Source organism: Phasianus colchicus, chromosome 1, assembly GCF_987193195.1.
Source record: "Phasianus colchicus chromosome 1, bPhaCol1.hap1.1, whole genome shotgun sequence".
Classification (NCBI taxonomy): domain Eukaryota; kingdom Metazoa; phylum Chordata; class Aves; order Galliformes; family Phasianidae; genus Phasianus; species Phasianus colchicus.
The window spans coordinates 11818985-11836478 of record NC_143436.1 but is presented as its reverse complement, the minus strand read 5'-3'; the positions used below and the strand labels follow the sequence as shown (position 1 = coordinate 11836478).

Here is a 17494-nt window from a genome sequence, read left to right as displayed (position 1 = left end):
ATATATGTATTAGCAGGAAGAACCTTCTAGATGAATTATATTATTTGTGGAAATTTTTGTAGGAGCTAATAGGTTTTTAAAAAAATGCTTTTAATAATTTCAGATGTTTTACATTAGATTTACAGCAGATTATGTCACCAAGATAATTTATATTACTTTATTCCTTCAGTATGGTTTTGATAAAAGTACTAATAGTTATTATTTGGTGGGACATATCTCTGTTGCTACTGTTAGGAGTTGGAGGTCTACGGAGGTGAAGAAAAAGGAAAAAAACAAGTAAAAGTTATGAAGATTGTATTTGACTGTGAAACACATACAATCTCCAGCCAAACAAAAAGAAAGAAACCATAAACTACGTGGTTCATGACTACCGAAATGCATGTGAGTGTAAAAGCTCAAGCAGAACGCAAAAAGAGCTTGAGAGCCAGGAATAAGTGAAGTTTTCTTTGTTGTCACCTTATATGGTCCTGCAACACCAAACCTCACTTCCACTGCAAGAATTCCAGGAGAATTAGGCATAAGAGTTTCCAATTCAGGCACGTTACATCCACAACCTAATCATAAGTGTGGTTTTACATAACCTCAGCATTTTTTTTTTTTTTTGTGTGTAGAAGGAATCATAAAATATAGACAGCACCAGATGTTTACAAGTTATGGATTTTTTTTAATCCCCAGTCAGTATTACAAAGTCACATTTTCCTGGCTGGTTCACACATTTGAGAATGCAGATCTCTGATTCACATGAAAAAAGCAAAGAAGTTTATCAAGATCAAATATTTTTCTCATGTAAGGGCTATTTAATTGGAAATTGATTTTAAAGGAATTGTTAGGCATAAGTTAAAAACTCTGCTGATTTGATCAAATAAATGAAATGAAATTAAAAATGCAGTTTTCCCACTTACCTCCCTTCTCCCTCCCCCCAAATATAAACAATAACAGCTAAAAATTACAGGATAGCATATTAGAAATTAATAAGAAATAACTATTTCTATTCTATTGTACTGGTAGGTGGTGAGGCTGAGAACAAAGCAAAAAAAAAAAAAAAAAAAAAAGTAGAAATGGTAGATTTGTTAGATCTGTCTTTGTGGAGGGTTTCAGCATAGTGAGCCATAACTAATGCTTCCACTGCCCTTGGGAGTTCACTGACTGCTTTCTAAACTTGACAAATAAGCGAACACTACTGATAACGGGTAGCTTAAAGCTGCAAGGATGTCACCAAACACCATATAAGTTTATCTTTTTACAGCTCATTGAAGCCAACACGGATTACTTGCCATCTGTACGATCGTCTGCCAGCTGAGAGACTGGAAATGATTTGTATGAATTCCTGTAAGAATTCCAGGTTTGATCCTTCGGGGTGCTGCCTGTTCTTCAGGAGGTGTTAAGCACTTTCAGATGCTACACAAGTTCACTGCTTTGAAGTCCTTCAGCCTTCTGCTGCTGCTCAGTAACAAGTGGCCCTGAACAAAAATGCCTTCCCAGTGCCAGCTGTCACTATGGTAGGGAGCAGCTTGGGCCATGCAGCACAGCATATATACTGTAGTAATGGTAATGCTGCTAACTAAGACTGTTACTCCTGTGTGCAAATATGGGTCACAGGAGACACACAGTGTTGTACAGGACAGCCTTGACCACAAACCATCTTGTTCAGTTTTCATGCAGAAGGTCGGTCAGTTCAGAACCACTTACCTTGATGTTGTAAAAATTCCATACACAAGCGTTGTTCTGGGGTTATCTGTCTCCAAAAGAAACACATCCTCTGAAAAAACAAAACAAACAAAAAAGCCCACATTTATTGAACACTACTAAAAACTTTGTTTTCCAATTTATATTAAGACTTTATTCCTGCTGAGGTCAGTGGTAGTTTTGCTTCAGACTGGAATGGAAAAAAAGTGTATTAATCATATAAATAGACCATATGCAAAAACTTTGCAGAAGCAGAGTTAGAAATTAACTCCACACCATCTAGCATTATGAAGAAAGAAGCAAAGATTTTCAAATATGCACAGCATCCATGTCTCACATTTCACTCAGCTGGACCTCATTTCAGCAGGTTGTTTAGCAGTAGTCAAATATTTAAGTGGCAGCAGGTCAAAGACAAAGAGCTCCCTTAGAAGGATATAATCCAAAGCAGGATAATTAGGTGTTTTATCATCCTGTACACACCCTAGATGCCCTACCCTTAGCTCATTTTCAACATGATAGGAATAACATGTGGTTCTGCAGTAAAGACAATGAGAGGTGTAAACCTGCCAGCCTGTTGTGTAGGGATTTATTAACTCTACTGTGCAAAACTGTGCCTACTCACTGATCTGAACTTGCTCACTTCCACCTCTGATCATTTGATCTTTTTTTTTTTTTTACATTTAAATTAGAAATAATTTAGTCTTTAAAAGTTTCTCCTTACAAATGCTGTTAAAAACTATAATCAAGTCAGCTCTTAAGCTTATTTTACTGAAAAAAAACTGAACTGCTTGAGCTATTTATAAGAGAATACATTCTTCAGCTTTCCATTAATTTATGTGGCTCCTTCATTAGAAATTTGAAATTTTTAAACAGTCTTTCTAGTATGTCAAAAGCAAAAGACTTCACTGTGCATGACTGCCAGTATTACATTCTTATATGTGAAATCTCTCTTAGATTTTTTTGTTTCCAGCTGCAGCTGTATTCTTACTGCCACAGGATTGTGGTGGGAGCTCACACTGAGAACATTGTCTCATACTCTGTATGCTCCTGGATTTTGTCACGGAAAAAACTGAAAGTAATTTTCCTGCTGCCCTGTTGAAGAGGAATAGGTTTGCAAATCACAGCTCTTAAAAAACAGTGGCTTGATGCTAAACATTGAGAAGTTCTGAAAGCTGATAATTACCCAGAGATATTGACAAAAAGGTAAATTTTCTTTTTCAGGTAAGGGAATTTTTGCCACGGATTTCTACAAGGCCAACATTTCAATGTTAACATTTTCACAGAATCCCAGCAAGGTTGAGATGGGCAGGGCCCCTGGGTCCTCCAGAGACACCCAGAGCATGGTGCCCAGGACCACATCCAGGCAGCTTTTGAAGATCTCTGTGGAGGAGACAGCAGCCTTTGGACAACCTGTGCCAGTGCTCTGTCACGTGCACAGTGAAGAAATGCTTCTGGTATTCAAATGGAAACTCCTGTGTTTCAGTCTGTGCCCAGTGCTTCTTGTTCTGGCACTTGGCACTGCTGAAAGAGTCGGGCTCCATTCTCTTTGTCACCCCTATGGGAAAATTGATGAGATCCCTCCTGAGCCTCTTCTCCAGGCTGAACGCTCCAGCTCTCTATTAACTAAGGAGACGCAGGAGTTTCAGTAGTGTGTACAGTAGTACGTACAGGGTGCAGAATTTAGATAGAACCTTTTGGAAATGTTCTTGTCATACCTAATTCATCAAAGTATGTTTCTGTTCCATCTTCATCCATTACTGAGCACACCAGTCTTGCTTTCAAGAATGTAGTCCATTTGTTCACAAGACTACGCTGACCACCTGTATCATTCTGAAAAGGAATAATGTTTCAGGAAAAATAAAATACAACAGAGATAACATTTTACTGGATTTTCCCACATTTTCCTCAGATTAATTTCATCCTGTAATATAGAGATTTATACAGTTACATCCAATATAAAAAATAGCTAGGACTAAACCAAATCCCTTCATCTAAATACTCAAAAACCAAGATCTAATTTTCTGAGCAGGCTGGCTTGAGGCCTTGGGAGGGTTAGGCAGTAGGTGCTGTGCTGAAGATGTGTGAGTTTATGGTTGGAGCAGACTCTGAATGTCTGTATCAGTCACCGATACTTAGAGTGGAGAAGTCTTTGCTATCAACAGATTAATCACTGAATGTTCACAGTACTCTACATGCTCTACATGCTAAACTGCAATCATAGGTCTGGAATTATATTTGATTATCGTGTTATCGCTGGTGTCATAACAGCACAGTATATAGGGATTTTTCTTCTAGTCCTGAAAGCAGAAAAGCTCCATATAATCTATTAAGCTATCCTGGCCCATGAGGTGAGTGCTCTGAACTAAATTAAGAAATGATGGCTATTATGGATCAAGCTGGCTTTGCACTGTTGCAAGCCCTGATAGCTTGGTCCAGAGCTAGCCTGTTCACAGCTTGTTCAGGGATCTCTCCAACACACAGTGGAGTAGGGAGGTGCTAAAATATACTGTGCAGCCTTATTCGGCTGGTGAACACTTTGGGTAACAGCAGCATCTTCCAAACAGCATATCACAATGTCACCAAAGAGAATGAAAAAAAGATAATGTAGAAGTTGGGCATGTGTGATTTTGAAATGCTGTGCATGTTTCACTGATGTTCGTATAGATGGTAATCAGACTTTTGGGGCTACCCATAAGTGGTCTTTCACTGAGTTTGTTTTGGCACCATTTTACTAGCATACATGGCCTGTCCCAAATGTGTTGATATATGACTATGATTGTATACAAGTATACAAATATGCAAGCACAACTGGCTCAGACTTGTTTTCATTGTCTTTGGGATTCTGCCACTGACTTCAGTATAAGTCTAAACAGGCTGAGGCCTCTGAAAAATCATCTGGGCTTCATTATAAAAGTAACAATAACAAATACAGCTGTAATAGTGTGAAATGTCTTGCAAAATACCCAAAAAGGCCTTTGGACTCCTTCACAAAAATATAGAAAATGGAGATTATAAAACAGATCACATGGGTCATCAAACTGCCAAAGCCATATTAGCAGAGTCCAAACACATCCTCCCACCCTAGCACAACATCAAAAAGTAGTTCTAAAGAAGATCCAGATGAAAGATGGGGAATAAACAAACAGTCACAATTTTCTTCCTGAACCATTCCAAAGGAAGGAATGAAAAACTTAGCAGTAACTGTGCATTTGTAATTTTGCTCTCATTAAGAAAATCCAGTTCACCAGAGATACTCACAGCTGTTTCAATCAATTTTCATACACTGTTGATTACAGATATGAAAAAGGAAGTAGAGACAATGAAGAGTACTGTGATTGAAAATTAATTACTGCACAGGAGTGGCTGTAATCCCTGAAATTCATTTTCCCATGCACATTTTTAAAGTTAGGCTCACTCATATATCAATGCATGAACTTGGAAAGGGTAGGCACTGAAAAAGGGGAAGCAACATTTGAAAGTTTAATCAATATATTTATAAACTTGATTGTACATGTATGAAAGACTGCTGTTTTGTAATTTAGTTTTTCTATGCAATAAATGCATCTGACTCTCACCAAGTATAGAAAGTTTGGAAATTCAACATCGGTAACCTTTCTGAGCCAGTCAGAAATATACAAATTCTTGAATCTCTCGATTTCCATGTTATATTATACATATAACCAGATTACATAACAACTTGCTGTGAGTTCAATAACATCTCTTATGAATGTGGAAGCAGAAACCAGAAATTAGTTTTGAAAATAAATCAGAGGGCTTTCCATCATTTTAATGACCTAGAGTCATTTAGTCTGTCGTGTCTTACAAGCAGCTTGCCCCAAAACCTGGCAAATAAAATAGCTCTTACTGGGCATATTCTTGCAATCATTGAATGAATTTGCTTGGTGCTGCCACTGTTGTCTGTCAGTCTCTCTTTGAAGAAGAAGTAGATTTTGGCATCATTGGGGTCAGTGCCATCTGGTATAACATGAGCATCTACAAAAATAGGCTCTGAAATGAAAGAGTACCAAAGAGATGAAACCAAAAGCTGCATTAGTATAAGCAATCAATGATTTGACATATACTGACTATTTCAAGGAAACACGATATATAGAGGTACTGCTCTGCTAGGTCAAGCTATACACTCTGGCCTCCTGTCTGTATATATCATATATCAGTAGGCAAATAGTTTAAAGCTGGCAGCGTTACGTTTCTGCTGCCTCATATTTTATCTCACAGTGGATTTCTAGAAAAGTGATTCATATGTTGAAGCAGGAGTATTAGTTTACTACAGCAATTCAAAGACTTAGAGGATGAAGAGGGAAGGATCAGTATTCTATCACAGGCACTTCACAGCAAAGATTCATTGAGGCAAAAAGTGAAACTAAGTTTTTAAAAAACTCATTAGGAAATTAACATATAAGGTGCTTTAAAAATACATAAGTAATAGGAACATAACTCCTAGAGAGCAGAGAAGGAGAGAAGGATATACAAAAGCTTGAATAGCATTTGAGTCCGTATCAAAGGTTGATAAACATAGTCAAGTGTACATGCAAAACACTGCAAAGGAGCTCTAGTGAGAGAGAAAAATAATAGAATTCTGTAATGGTGAGCATATGATCTCTGAAATACATGTCTACACTTAAGAGGCAAAACACACTAGTTCTATTACCAGCATTCTCTCTTACGTGCACATTGTGAAATGCAAGTGACTATGCGCTAGTTTATTGCAATGCTTTATTAGGCCACCACTTCTATTGGTGTTGGCACCTGCAGAACACTTATTTTTTCCAATTTTCTGTGCCAAAATATAATGAAAAGTGAAGGGAGGCCTCAGGAGACCTTCTAATATACGGCAACATTTTATGCACTAGAGGTGAAGGCACTTCCTTAAGAGTTAGATTTTCTGACAACTTGCTATTTGAAAGATTTTCATATATTTCCCCTTGAAAAGCTTAGTTTAGTCATGATGCAAAACAAGGAATCAGGTGGCTGGCTCCTGCACTGAGTCCTTTAAAGCTCTGTATTGTCTATAGAATGTATTTCTATATATTTCTTCACGGTTACACTTTATACACTAAATTCAGAAAAGCTCTTTAAAAGACAAGCTCTTTGTTTCAAATAGAACAAAGGAAAATCTCGAATGAAACTCATGAAAAGCCTTGGTAAAACAAACACCTCTTACCACTCAGCCACTTGGAGTTGTGCTGGTCAGTTCGCACGGCATTCCGCTTGGTCAGGCTCCGAAAAATGGCTGCATCTGTCCCCATGAAATCAATATACATTCCTGAAAAAAGCTCTTCATCTGCAAAGAATTGAAATGGAGGAGTAAAAGTGAATATACTAGTTTGGGAAATATGTATTGACTAATCTACTTTTACTTTTAAACTTGTCAACTCTATATTTTTACAGGAGTCTATACAGATAAAAACAGGGTAGAGGGAATAGGATTTCCCTCAGTTTACAATGACATGAACTAAAATGAGAGAGAATCATCAAAGTCTGATCAAAGACTTCTGGGAACTGCATAATTAAATGTCACAGCAGAACTATGTATGTGGAGAACCCTTCTTTGAGATGAATTTAGTTCTGGAACATTCAAAGCTAAGGATCACTGGAAAATCAGGCTAGTGTTATAAAAAAGTGTCACATTCAATTTTCTAAAGTACTTAAACAAACTTTTTTGCTATGGAAGTAGACAAAACGATTGGGCTGGATTCATTGCTGGAATAAACTGGCACAACAGCTATTTCAGTTAATGGTCTGGTGCCAGTATCCACCAACAGCATTGTTGAGGTTGCCCCAGGCAGCTTTAAGCTGACTTCAGAGCCTAGACAATCTTATTACAGAACTTTATTCAGAATGATGTAGAGCAACAATGGTCTCCTTTGATGAGCTCAATTCTGTGTATATGGTTATTATGCATGAACAGAATTAGACATGAAAATTCCTACATTAACAGAGATATGAACTTCCACTTCCTGCGAATGGCAGAAAACTGTCCATCAGTCAGATTGTATATACGTGTTTGTGTGCCTGTGCATAAATATATATATGTGGCCAGAAAGATGATCAGAGGGCTTTCTCATCCCTCATAGGGAGCACTTTCCCTATGAGGACAGACTACAAGAGCTGGGGATTTTCAGTCTGGAGAAGAGAAAGCTCCAAGGAGACCTTATAGCGGCCTTCTAGTACCTGAAGGGGCCTACAGGAAAGCTGGGGAAGGACTTTTTATAAGGGCAAAAGGATGAGTGAAAATGCTATTAAACTGGAAGAGGGTAGATTCAGACCAGATATCAGGAAGAAGTTATTTATTGTGAGGGTGGTGAAACACTGGAACAGGTTGCTCAGAGAGGCTGTGGATGACTCCTCCCTGGGAGCATTCAAGGCCGGGGTGGATGGGGCTTTGAGCAGCCTGGCCTCTTGGGAGGTATCTCTGTGTATAGCAGTAGGTTGGAACTAGATGATCTTAAAGGTCTCTTCCAACACAATCCATTCTATGATTCTATGTAAAATTGTAATTATAATTACATATACTATCATTTTCCACTCCATGAATAACCAAACAATTTCCACTGACTAATGGCAGTGAAACCCCAGAATACAGAACAGTAGCTAAAATAAACTCTAAGTCTCAGAGTGGGAGTGGTGGCTGAACACATTCCAGTATAGCTGGGTCGTTTGATTGATGTTTTTGTCTGAATTCTTGGACAACCCAGAGAGTGTGGTCAAACTGGCAAGAGTCACAGGTTCAGAAGCACTTGAGGCTATTTTTATGGTTGTGTATGCATATGAGTATGTGCATGTGTGCATCAGTATGAAGGACTATTAGGATTTGAGAGAATTAAAACTCTGGAGATTCCATTTTTCAATTGCTGTCTAGAGCCCAAACTGTACCTCTGTAGAGCAGCCAGTAGATATTGCTCCCAATCTCCTGTTCTCTTGTCTCCCACTGAAGACAAGATTTATACATAGGACATTTAAACAATGCATGTTTGTGAAGCCTTTACCTCCTGAACGTATATCAACAGAATGATGTTTGATATATACTAGTTTATAGCTGATTTTGTATTTGATGCCTCACGGCCTCAAACCATTGGGGCTTTATTTTCACTATGAAATAAATTGGCTGAAAAGAGATTAAGCTTACTGTATTCATGAATCATTAAGTCCAGTCCTATGCACATTCACATCTACATTAATAATAGTGCTACACTATGAAATGTTAATCCTATTACATATCTACACTATTAGTTATGTCTTAAGCATTCCTAATGTCTGCTTGTTAATTGCGTATCAGATGTCTGCCAGCTCCATTTCCTTTTGGTTAAACTCTTAAATTCCACACAGCACTAGGTCTGCATAGAACAAAATTGTTCACACTGCTTCTTTTTGTTACTGGGGGAATTGGAGATGTATGTCTGCTATTATAAATATCTCAGAGACATGCACCATGAACATCAGTTTTGCCAAGCTTCTTCAAAGTACATTTTTTGTGGCTTTGATGTAAAAGTGTCTTTGTATAATGGCAAACTGTAGCATGTTCAAGTTTTGTTGTTATGGTATCACTTTCCTCCTAAGAGTGAATCAGCTTTCTTGCCCTAATCTAGGGTCAGACTTTATGCTAAGGCAGAAGGCTGGCAATGCCTCAGATTGTCAAGAAATTGCAACTATATTTAAAAATGGTTCTTTTGTTGTGGAAGAGTTATCCAGTCTGGCAGTATTTTGTATGTTCTTCAATGAGAGGAAGGAATTCCTTTTCCAGAAGAATGTTCAGAGTCCAATGTATGGGCTTGCTCCTGTATTTTAATTCAAGCTGCAACTTCCAAAATCTTCCCTTTTTCAGTATGGGTATAGAGAAAAAATTCATTCAAGCTTGAAGTTTTAGAAGTAATTGATCTTTCCAGTAATAGGTACTTCTAAGAGAAAGTACAAATCTCAGTCTGTGGGACTGTTTTGAAAAAGAATGTGACCTTTGTGGAATAATTTAAACTTCACAGATGAATTATGTCATGAAAGACACTTCAAATCCCTGGGAAGGTCTCTTCAGCACATAACTTAGAGATCAAGAAAGATAATGTAAAAATTTACTAAAATGAACAAAGATACTATTCATATATTGAAAAAAAAAAAAAGGAAGATCAGCTTACTGTATATACAGTAGTTCAGAAGCAATGTATGTTAGTAGATTTTCATAAAATATTGAAGGAATTTATGAATTATACTATATTTATTCTTTTATGACATTTAAAGATTCATGTAACACTACCAGAGCAGCTATAAGTAGCTGTGGATTAATCCATCACTGGCTTTGAACAAACATTTTCTTTACACAGCAAGATCATTGAGAAGATAAACATAGAAGTGTAGCCAAGGTTCAGAGGGATACCTAGATAGAATTTTCCTGTCTTCTAAAGGTTTTCAGTTCATATCTTTGTGTCCCCTTCACTAAATATATTTGTAATGAGGAATTAAAAACCATATATTTCAAACAGATTATGTAAAACAGATTATAGGATAGTTTCCTTAAGCTTTATGAGCCTCTAAATTTCAAGGAAATATCTACAATAATCAGTATGTAATAGCCATTCCAGTGAAATCCAAATGGCAGAAACACCAAATTGCTCCTTGGGCAAAATATCCAATATCTCTATGTACAAAGTTGTCTTTGCTAAAGAAATCCTCAAAAATCTATGCAACTTCCATTTCTTTTCATTGTCAAAAATACAGCAAAGATCAAGTAAATGCTGGAAATGTGGGATTAGAAATTTGGCTTTGGAATTCTACAAATGTGATGCAGTGTGGCATGCCAGGTAGAGAAAACCAGTAGTAGGACCAGCATTACCCTGCATCAGGGGTGATAAAAATGGGAAGAGGATCTGATCCTTGTTTGCTTCACATTGTCAGAATAGTGCAAAACATCCAAGAGAAACTGGAAGCTGGGCTGTACTGTTTTACACACTTTTTTCCTTCTGTCTGCACTGAGCTGTACAAAACCTATGTTCCCCTTGAGTTTTCTCTTTGGTTGTCAATTGTCAATTGGGGTCATTATTTTTATGGGGGATATCTCACAGTTGCTGAGTACAGTCATCACAAATTCACAAGAATACTTGAAATATGACAGTTGTATCACTTTCTGGTCTTTCCTATGGAAGAAAAATAGCAGCAATGGTTGGGTAGAAAGCCAACCGAAGAATGAACAGACTTGCAATAGCTAGTGGGCTCTACCGCAGGGATGACAACAAAAATGAAAATCAAACTAATTGTGGTCTCCAGGCTTTTTCTTCCCTCACTACTCTGAGTTTTTACAAATGATTAAATGAGACACAAGTGCTGTCTGTGATGAACAGGGTCAGAAAGTATTCAAACAGAAAATGCTAGACAGGGTAATAGAAAGTTGAAACTAAGCCTGGGAAAAATGTAGAAGCTGGAAAAGGGACAATCTTTTGTTTTTTTGTTTCTCTTTCTCTTAACAGCTTATGTCTGCATTTCATTTGTACATCCATCCTTAGCTTTATGTAAAACTTTTAATGAGGGTGGGCACAAATTTTCTGCACATCAGCATAGACACAAAGGACTCCTTTTTGAAAGCTGAATCCTGTGACCAACTACCAGTCCTCACCATCCACAACCATACAGAATTAAACCTTAGCATCTTAGAATGCTTTTACTTACTGATCATAACAGACACTGTGTTCACATTTGGGTTGAAAGAGCAGCGTCCCTTCCCTGACTCACACTTGGAGTCAATCTTGAAGATTTGTTCCTGAAATGTAGATTCGTATGTCAGTTCTCAACTTGCAAATGTAGTTATTTTAACAACATTAATAATGCTCAGAGTTGCTGTGTGCTTTTTCTGCACTATCTGTAATATATATCTCCTAGGCAGAACTGCATCATCTTTATAAAAATATTTTTGCTTGGCACCCAGTTATTTTTAAGACTTTTGTTACAAATTCAAGACACTGAAACACAAATTTTTTCCACTGTAGCTCAGTTATGCATTGTAGAGACTGACTGAAGTCTACAATAACAGCTGTAGAGATTACTCCTGTGTTTCTGAAATTATTTTTTGTTTATTTTCTGAATATGTGATGTTAATTATGTTAGGCCAATATTTTAATAAAGGAACTAGAAAAATAATAGAAATTATATAAAAATCTCTTACGACAACTATCATTTGTTGATGGTATAAATCATTTATTCTCTACTGAGCTATCAAACATTTAAAAAATCCTAAATTATACATATTATCTTCAGTGTCATTTCCTGGATTATGCACACAGCTCCAGTTCTGTAATAATAAGTTATGTATTGATATCTTTAGCTGCATCAGAATTTTTTTGCTGTTTAGGAATTTTTATGAGGAGCCTTCTTTATGTTTTGTGCGATTCATAAATAGGAAATACATTTGGCAAAGTCAAAGCAACCAGGACTACAGGCTTGAAATGCAAACAGTCTGAATATTTTTAGAAAACTCCTCCATGGGTGCATTTCCTCCTTTTCCAGGTGCCAGCTACACTGAAAAGCGTAGTATGCTCTTGGTACTGATGCTCCTTGAAAAATATTGTCAATAATGACAAAAGAGACAGACTTCTAGCACATCTACTTGCAAGCTACTGTCTACTGCAACAAACAGCATTCTATAACAATCTTAAGATCTTTAATAAAGGTCTGAAAGAAAAAATCGCAAGGAGAAAAAAAAAAAAAAACGACAGTGAAACTTAAAATATATCTGCTTCAATAGGAAAAAGTAAGATAAAAAAAACTGCAAAGAAAGGCTTCTGTGATGTAGATGCCAATGCACTCATTATTTGACTTAGGGCAGAAAATCCTTAAATTTTCTTTAATATTTAATGCAAATCTTAGTGAAATGGGAACACCACACAGATCACTGTGCAGCCATCTGCCAGCAGCAAACTGGAGACTACCAACCCAAAATGCTCAGCTACAGGAGGAAGTTTTCATATCCTTTATCCCCTATCTCTCTTTCCCCTCCTGTGTTTTGCCTAATTCAATCACAGAGATCTTATCTATTACTTCTGTAATAAGCTCTCTAAAACAAAAGTTAAAATGTAAGTACAGAAATTCTGATATAATCCTGGGTATTTTTTTCTCTTGTTGTTTATGAATATGCAGCTTGATGATAATCTTTATTTACTATATTTTACCACTATTTACCAATTCAAAATGTTAATTACTGCACTAGTAGGCTAGCTCCAGGTTTGCACTTGATTTTCATATATATTAAACTACTTTTTAGTCTATAATTAATTCACATAGTGATGACGTTTGCTTCTCTTTGCATTTACTTCGACATAATATTTTCAGGTGACTAAGAATCATTATCAAAGACCAAAGCAAAGTGCAGAGTGGAAAAAGAAATGAATTATTTTTTAAACTCTGCTTTAAGAAAAAGAGCAATGTTCTGTTTCATCAATTTGCTTTTTACAAGGAATCATGTGGAGTTTTGAAAACAAAAGAGGAGAACAGGCCTAGTTTTTATGATAGTTGGCTATGACTCTTAGTGTCATGTTTTGTAACTCCTTGAGAAAAACAGATGTGCCTTCTAAAATAGCAGTTCTGCACCTGCAAAAACAGCTTTCTGTGCATGGAAAACTGTACTGATTTCAAGGTGAATTGACAAAATCAAAGAATGAGTTCTCTCTAGTCCTATCAGCACAAAGAACTAGAACATAGTTCTTCATTCTGCTCTGTGCATGCACTTACGCACGCAATTGGTTCAAAAGGAAATGCTTGATTTTAGACTGTTATGCTATTGTTGGCCTATACAGTAAGGGCTTTGAGCATGCGATGCCTACAGTAAAGTGTCTGACAGACTCCAGACGTCTGAAACAGCAGTTTATTTAATCAATAGATTGTAGGCATGTGGCTATACAGACAGGCTAAGTGAAGCCAATTCTGCTCTTCCAAGACATGCATCCTTATTTTTAACTTAAGAAATTTAACATCTTGCATCATGGAGAACTGATGTACATGAAGAACTCATGTCATTTTTATCTGACAGAAATCCTAATACAAAGAGATTGAAAGCCCTCTGTGACAGTACTATTTAAGCTGATAAGATTTACATTAATTAATGAGGGATCACTTTTAGAGTTTTATGAAATTTTTGAGATTAGGACAGTAGTGCTGAGAAAAGCAAACCTGCTTCAAAATAGAGCAAAAGAAATCATTGCAGACCATAATCTAGACGGATGGATTTATTCATCCAGATCTGCTTGCTTGTGCTTTTAAATCCAGGTCTATAAGTCTCTACTCTCAGATAATCCACTAGGACTGAAGGTGCAGTGATTTAGATTATATCCTCTGCCAAGGAGGCTGGAACCAAGTAGTGATCTACCAAAAGTCACTGTGATAATTCCACGTAAACCTATATTGCAAAACAATCATTTATCCACCCCCCAGCAAACTCTGTGGTAGTAGTCCTGGATCTTGGCCAGGGTTCCTCATTCTACTCCCAATGAAGTCAGTGATGAATTCACAGTGTCTTTTCTAGCAGTAAGCCCAGCTTCAAAGCTGCCCTCATATGGCAAAACTCCAGGTAGCTCTCTGATCTTCCTTTCCAACACGTCTGCTTCCATGTAGTACAGGAAAATATACTGTACATCCCTGTGCCTGCAGACATGAATCTGACCCAAAAGCTACTGTAGTGATGGGTCTTGGTTAAATGCTGTTTTTTTTCCTCCTTCTGGTTGCTTTATTACCTATTACATTTGCACATAAACAAACATTTTACAAGCAAATCATGAAACCTGAACAATTTTACAATATTTATGAAACTTCTGGAAGTTTGTATATTTAAAATGCACATTGAAATTGAAAATAGAAAAAAATAGAGAGCTATGGAGAGAAAATTAGACTTTGCACCCTGGAAGGTTTCACAGTGAAGGAGAAAACTCACTGACTTCATCCTGGCAGGATGTCCTGGGACAAAAATTGTGCCGTAGATCAAAATTATGTACATTTTGATTGCATCTAAAGGATATTAAACTGGTGTCCAGCAAACCCTGATATCCATATAGTTAGTCCACATATGTGCGTCTTACAGGAATCAGTAACAACTGGGAACCATGAAAAGTTTTTTTATCTAACCGACGTTCAAATATTTCTTGACAAACACTAGGAATTAATCCACCAGAAAACATCAAATAGAAAGTAGTGTCATGTGTAGTCCAACTTTTGATATGACTGTAGACTTTTAGACAAAAATTGTATCTGAATATGGTTTTTGACTACAGCTTGTCTGTTTGATCATAACAGGGCCGTCAGAAAAATATGGACCTCTGTCCTTTTTCTGTTTTATGCAGGTAAATGAACCTATGTGGTTCATTTATTTTTGTATTATCAAATTTTTGTGCTTGCATAACACTAGTGATATCCAGCACAAAATGAGAAGATAAAAAGAGACTTACCTCGGACCTGCGTCCCCTGTTGACATACACACACACTGGGCTGAAGGCTCCACTGCCACAGACGTACAGGTGTGTGCGATTGTATGACTGTATCACCCGCACAAAATTTCCACAGCCATGCTGCAGGGATTACAAAATAAACAAAAATGACATTGGCAAATGTTACTGAATATTGGGAAGTCTAGGGAATAGATACAATTCATATTTTTAGTCGCATCTAAGAGAACAGCTTCCAATTTTGCTAGTCTCTGGTTTTGAACATCTGCAAACATTTACTTTCTTTTCTTGCCATTTTCTCTAGGATCAGAACCAGGCACTGATAGGCACTATAGAGGAGCAGTTAGAATAGTATCTGTAACTTCTCCATCTCCACACTTTGATTTTCATCCAAAGACTTCTCTAACAGGAAGAAGCAGGGGCCTCCACGGGAAAGCAAGAAGTAATCTTAGATAGTTTCCTTAAGGAAACATCTACAATAGTATCTTCTCTTTTCCTTCACTTCCCAGTTGTTTTTCATTGTTAGTGGGCTTTTGGTTATTTAGATGCAGCATAATTCCTTTGCAACAGGAGGCTGAAACTAGGAAATTATAAAACATAAAATAGACTTTCTGTCCATTGGGAAGATGTTGAAGAGATCAGGAGCACGATGTTCTCCTTGATCCTCCTGGTTGGAGACTGGGACCCAGGCAGGAGGAGAACGGACCAGTTGAATGAATGGCTACAAAGATGGTGTCAGGTTCAAGGTTTAGAGTACTATGATCATAGTCACACCTTTGACAGACCAGGCATATTGGCATTGGATGGGATGCAACTGACTAGGAAGGGCAAGAATATACTGGGCTGCAATCTGTTTGGGCTCATCGCCAGAGCTCTGAACTAGATTTGATGGGGGAAGGAGATGTACTGCTGAGTAACAGAGGAGAGCCATGGAAAACTCACTTTAGGAAGCAGTGAGGAAAAACCTCCAATTTTTACCAGAGGAATTTGGGAGCGTTCCTCCAAGAAGGTGACATGACAGATAGCCCAGCTGAAGTGCCTCTACACCAGTGCACACAGCATGGGGAATAAGCAGGAGGAGATGGAAATTATGGTGCGATTAGTAAACTATGACATAAACATAGTTGGATGAATTACACAAGTGTAATACTACATTCAAGAGCAAAAAGGGTTTTAGAAGAAATAGGCAGGGCAAAAGGTGCAGGGGAGTTGCTATCTAGATAGATAGTAAAAAGCTGCCTCAGAGAAACAGCCATGACCAGGCTGAGAGCTGGTGAGTCAAAATTAGGGACCAGTCCAATAAAGGTCATCTCATCTGGTGCTCTGGTTCTACTGGTCATCTGAGGGTGACCAGGGGGAGCCTGTTAATGAGGCCTTCTCGCTTCAGCTACAAGAGGCATCACACTCACAGGCTCTTGTCCTGATAGAAGATTTCAACTACCTAGACATTTGTTGGGAAAACAATTCCACAGACTCCCGGAGTGTGCTGAAGATAACTTACTGATCCAGGTATTGGACAGACCAACCAAAGGTGAAGCATTACTGGATCTGCTGTTCACCAGTGCAGAGGAAATCATTAAACAGGTTAAGATTGGAGGCAGTCTGAGCTGCAGTGACTATGTGTTGATTGAGTTTCTGATTATGAGGAATATGGATATTAGAAAAAAAACTAGAAAATTTTCAAGGTCTCTTCCAACCTAAGACATTGTATGATTCTATGATAATTAAAGAATATAGAAAGCCCAGATCTCAGTATTATTGTAAAAAAAAATTATTTCCAAATGATCAGAATTCTGAACAACACATTACATAAGCAAGTTTCTAGTGAATTGTTGCTTTATTTTGAAGATCAATGAGAATAACATCTTCAAATTAGCAGGAAAATTGAAACAGACTGTTAAGTGCCACACAGTTTCACACTATCAGTTCTACAGTTTTTTCCTTCCAACATACCCTTTTCTTCTCTTGCTCTTCCCTTTTACGCTGTCATCCACTGTTAATGCACTCTGGACTAAAAATAGACTTTTTTTCTTGAATACTTTCTTACTGAGATCTCAGACTTGCCTTCATATTCAATCACCCAAATCTTCATCAAAGACATTGAGAATCACATGTGTTTTTTGAGCATAGGATTGGAAACAGTCATCAATCATCTTCATGAAAGTCTGTAGAATTAATCCTTGTTCAAACAATTCATTTGCACTTAAAGCCATTCACATTTCTGGTTCAGTAGAAGCTGGCACTCTACAAGAACCTCTGAAAATTGGTGCATAATTGTAAGCAGTTCAGTGTTCTCAGTTTCTCTGCAGGGAACACTGCATGCCCTCAGTGAAGTGCTTGCTCTAGCTGTATCAGAAAGATCCTTTAAACTGGTCAAA

The 17494-nt window shown here is 37.4% G+C and overlaps 1 protein-coding gene across 5 annotated transcripts in view; it reads right to left on the bottom strand.

Annotated features, from left to right (window-relative positions):
* SEMA3C (semaphorin 3C) overlaps positions 1-17494 on the bottom strand; it is a 117230-nt gene that overhangs the window by 26775 nt on the left and 72961 nt on the right. For all 5 annotated transcript variants that reach the window (XM_031591947.2, XM_031592173.2, XM_031591864.2 and 2 more), the window contains 6 exons: positions 15120-15239; positions 11359-11449; positions 6869-6988; positions 5552-5694; positions 3402-3516; positions 1690-1759 (listed from right to left, as the gene is read on the bottom strand). In XM_031591947.2, coding sequence (XP_031447807.2) covers positions 1690-1759; positions 3402-3516; positions 5552-5694; positions 6869-6988; positions 11359-11449; positions 15120-15239 — 659 coding nt within the window. The remainder of the gene's footprint in view (positions 1-1689; positions 1760-3401; positions 3517-5551; positions 5695-6868; positions 6989-11358; positions 11450-15119; positions 15240-17494) is intronic.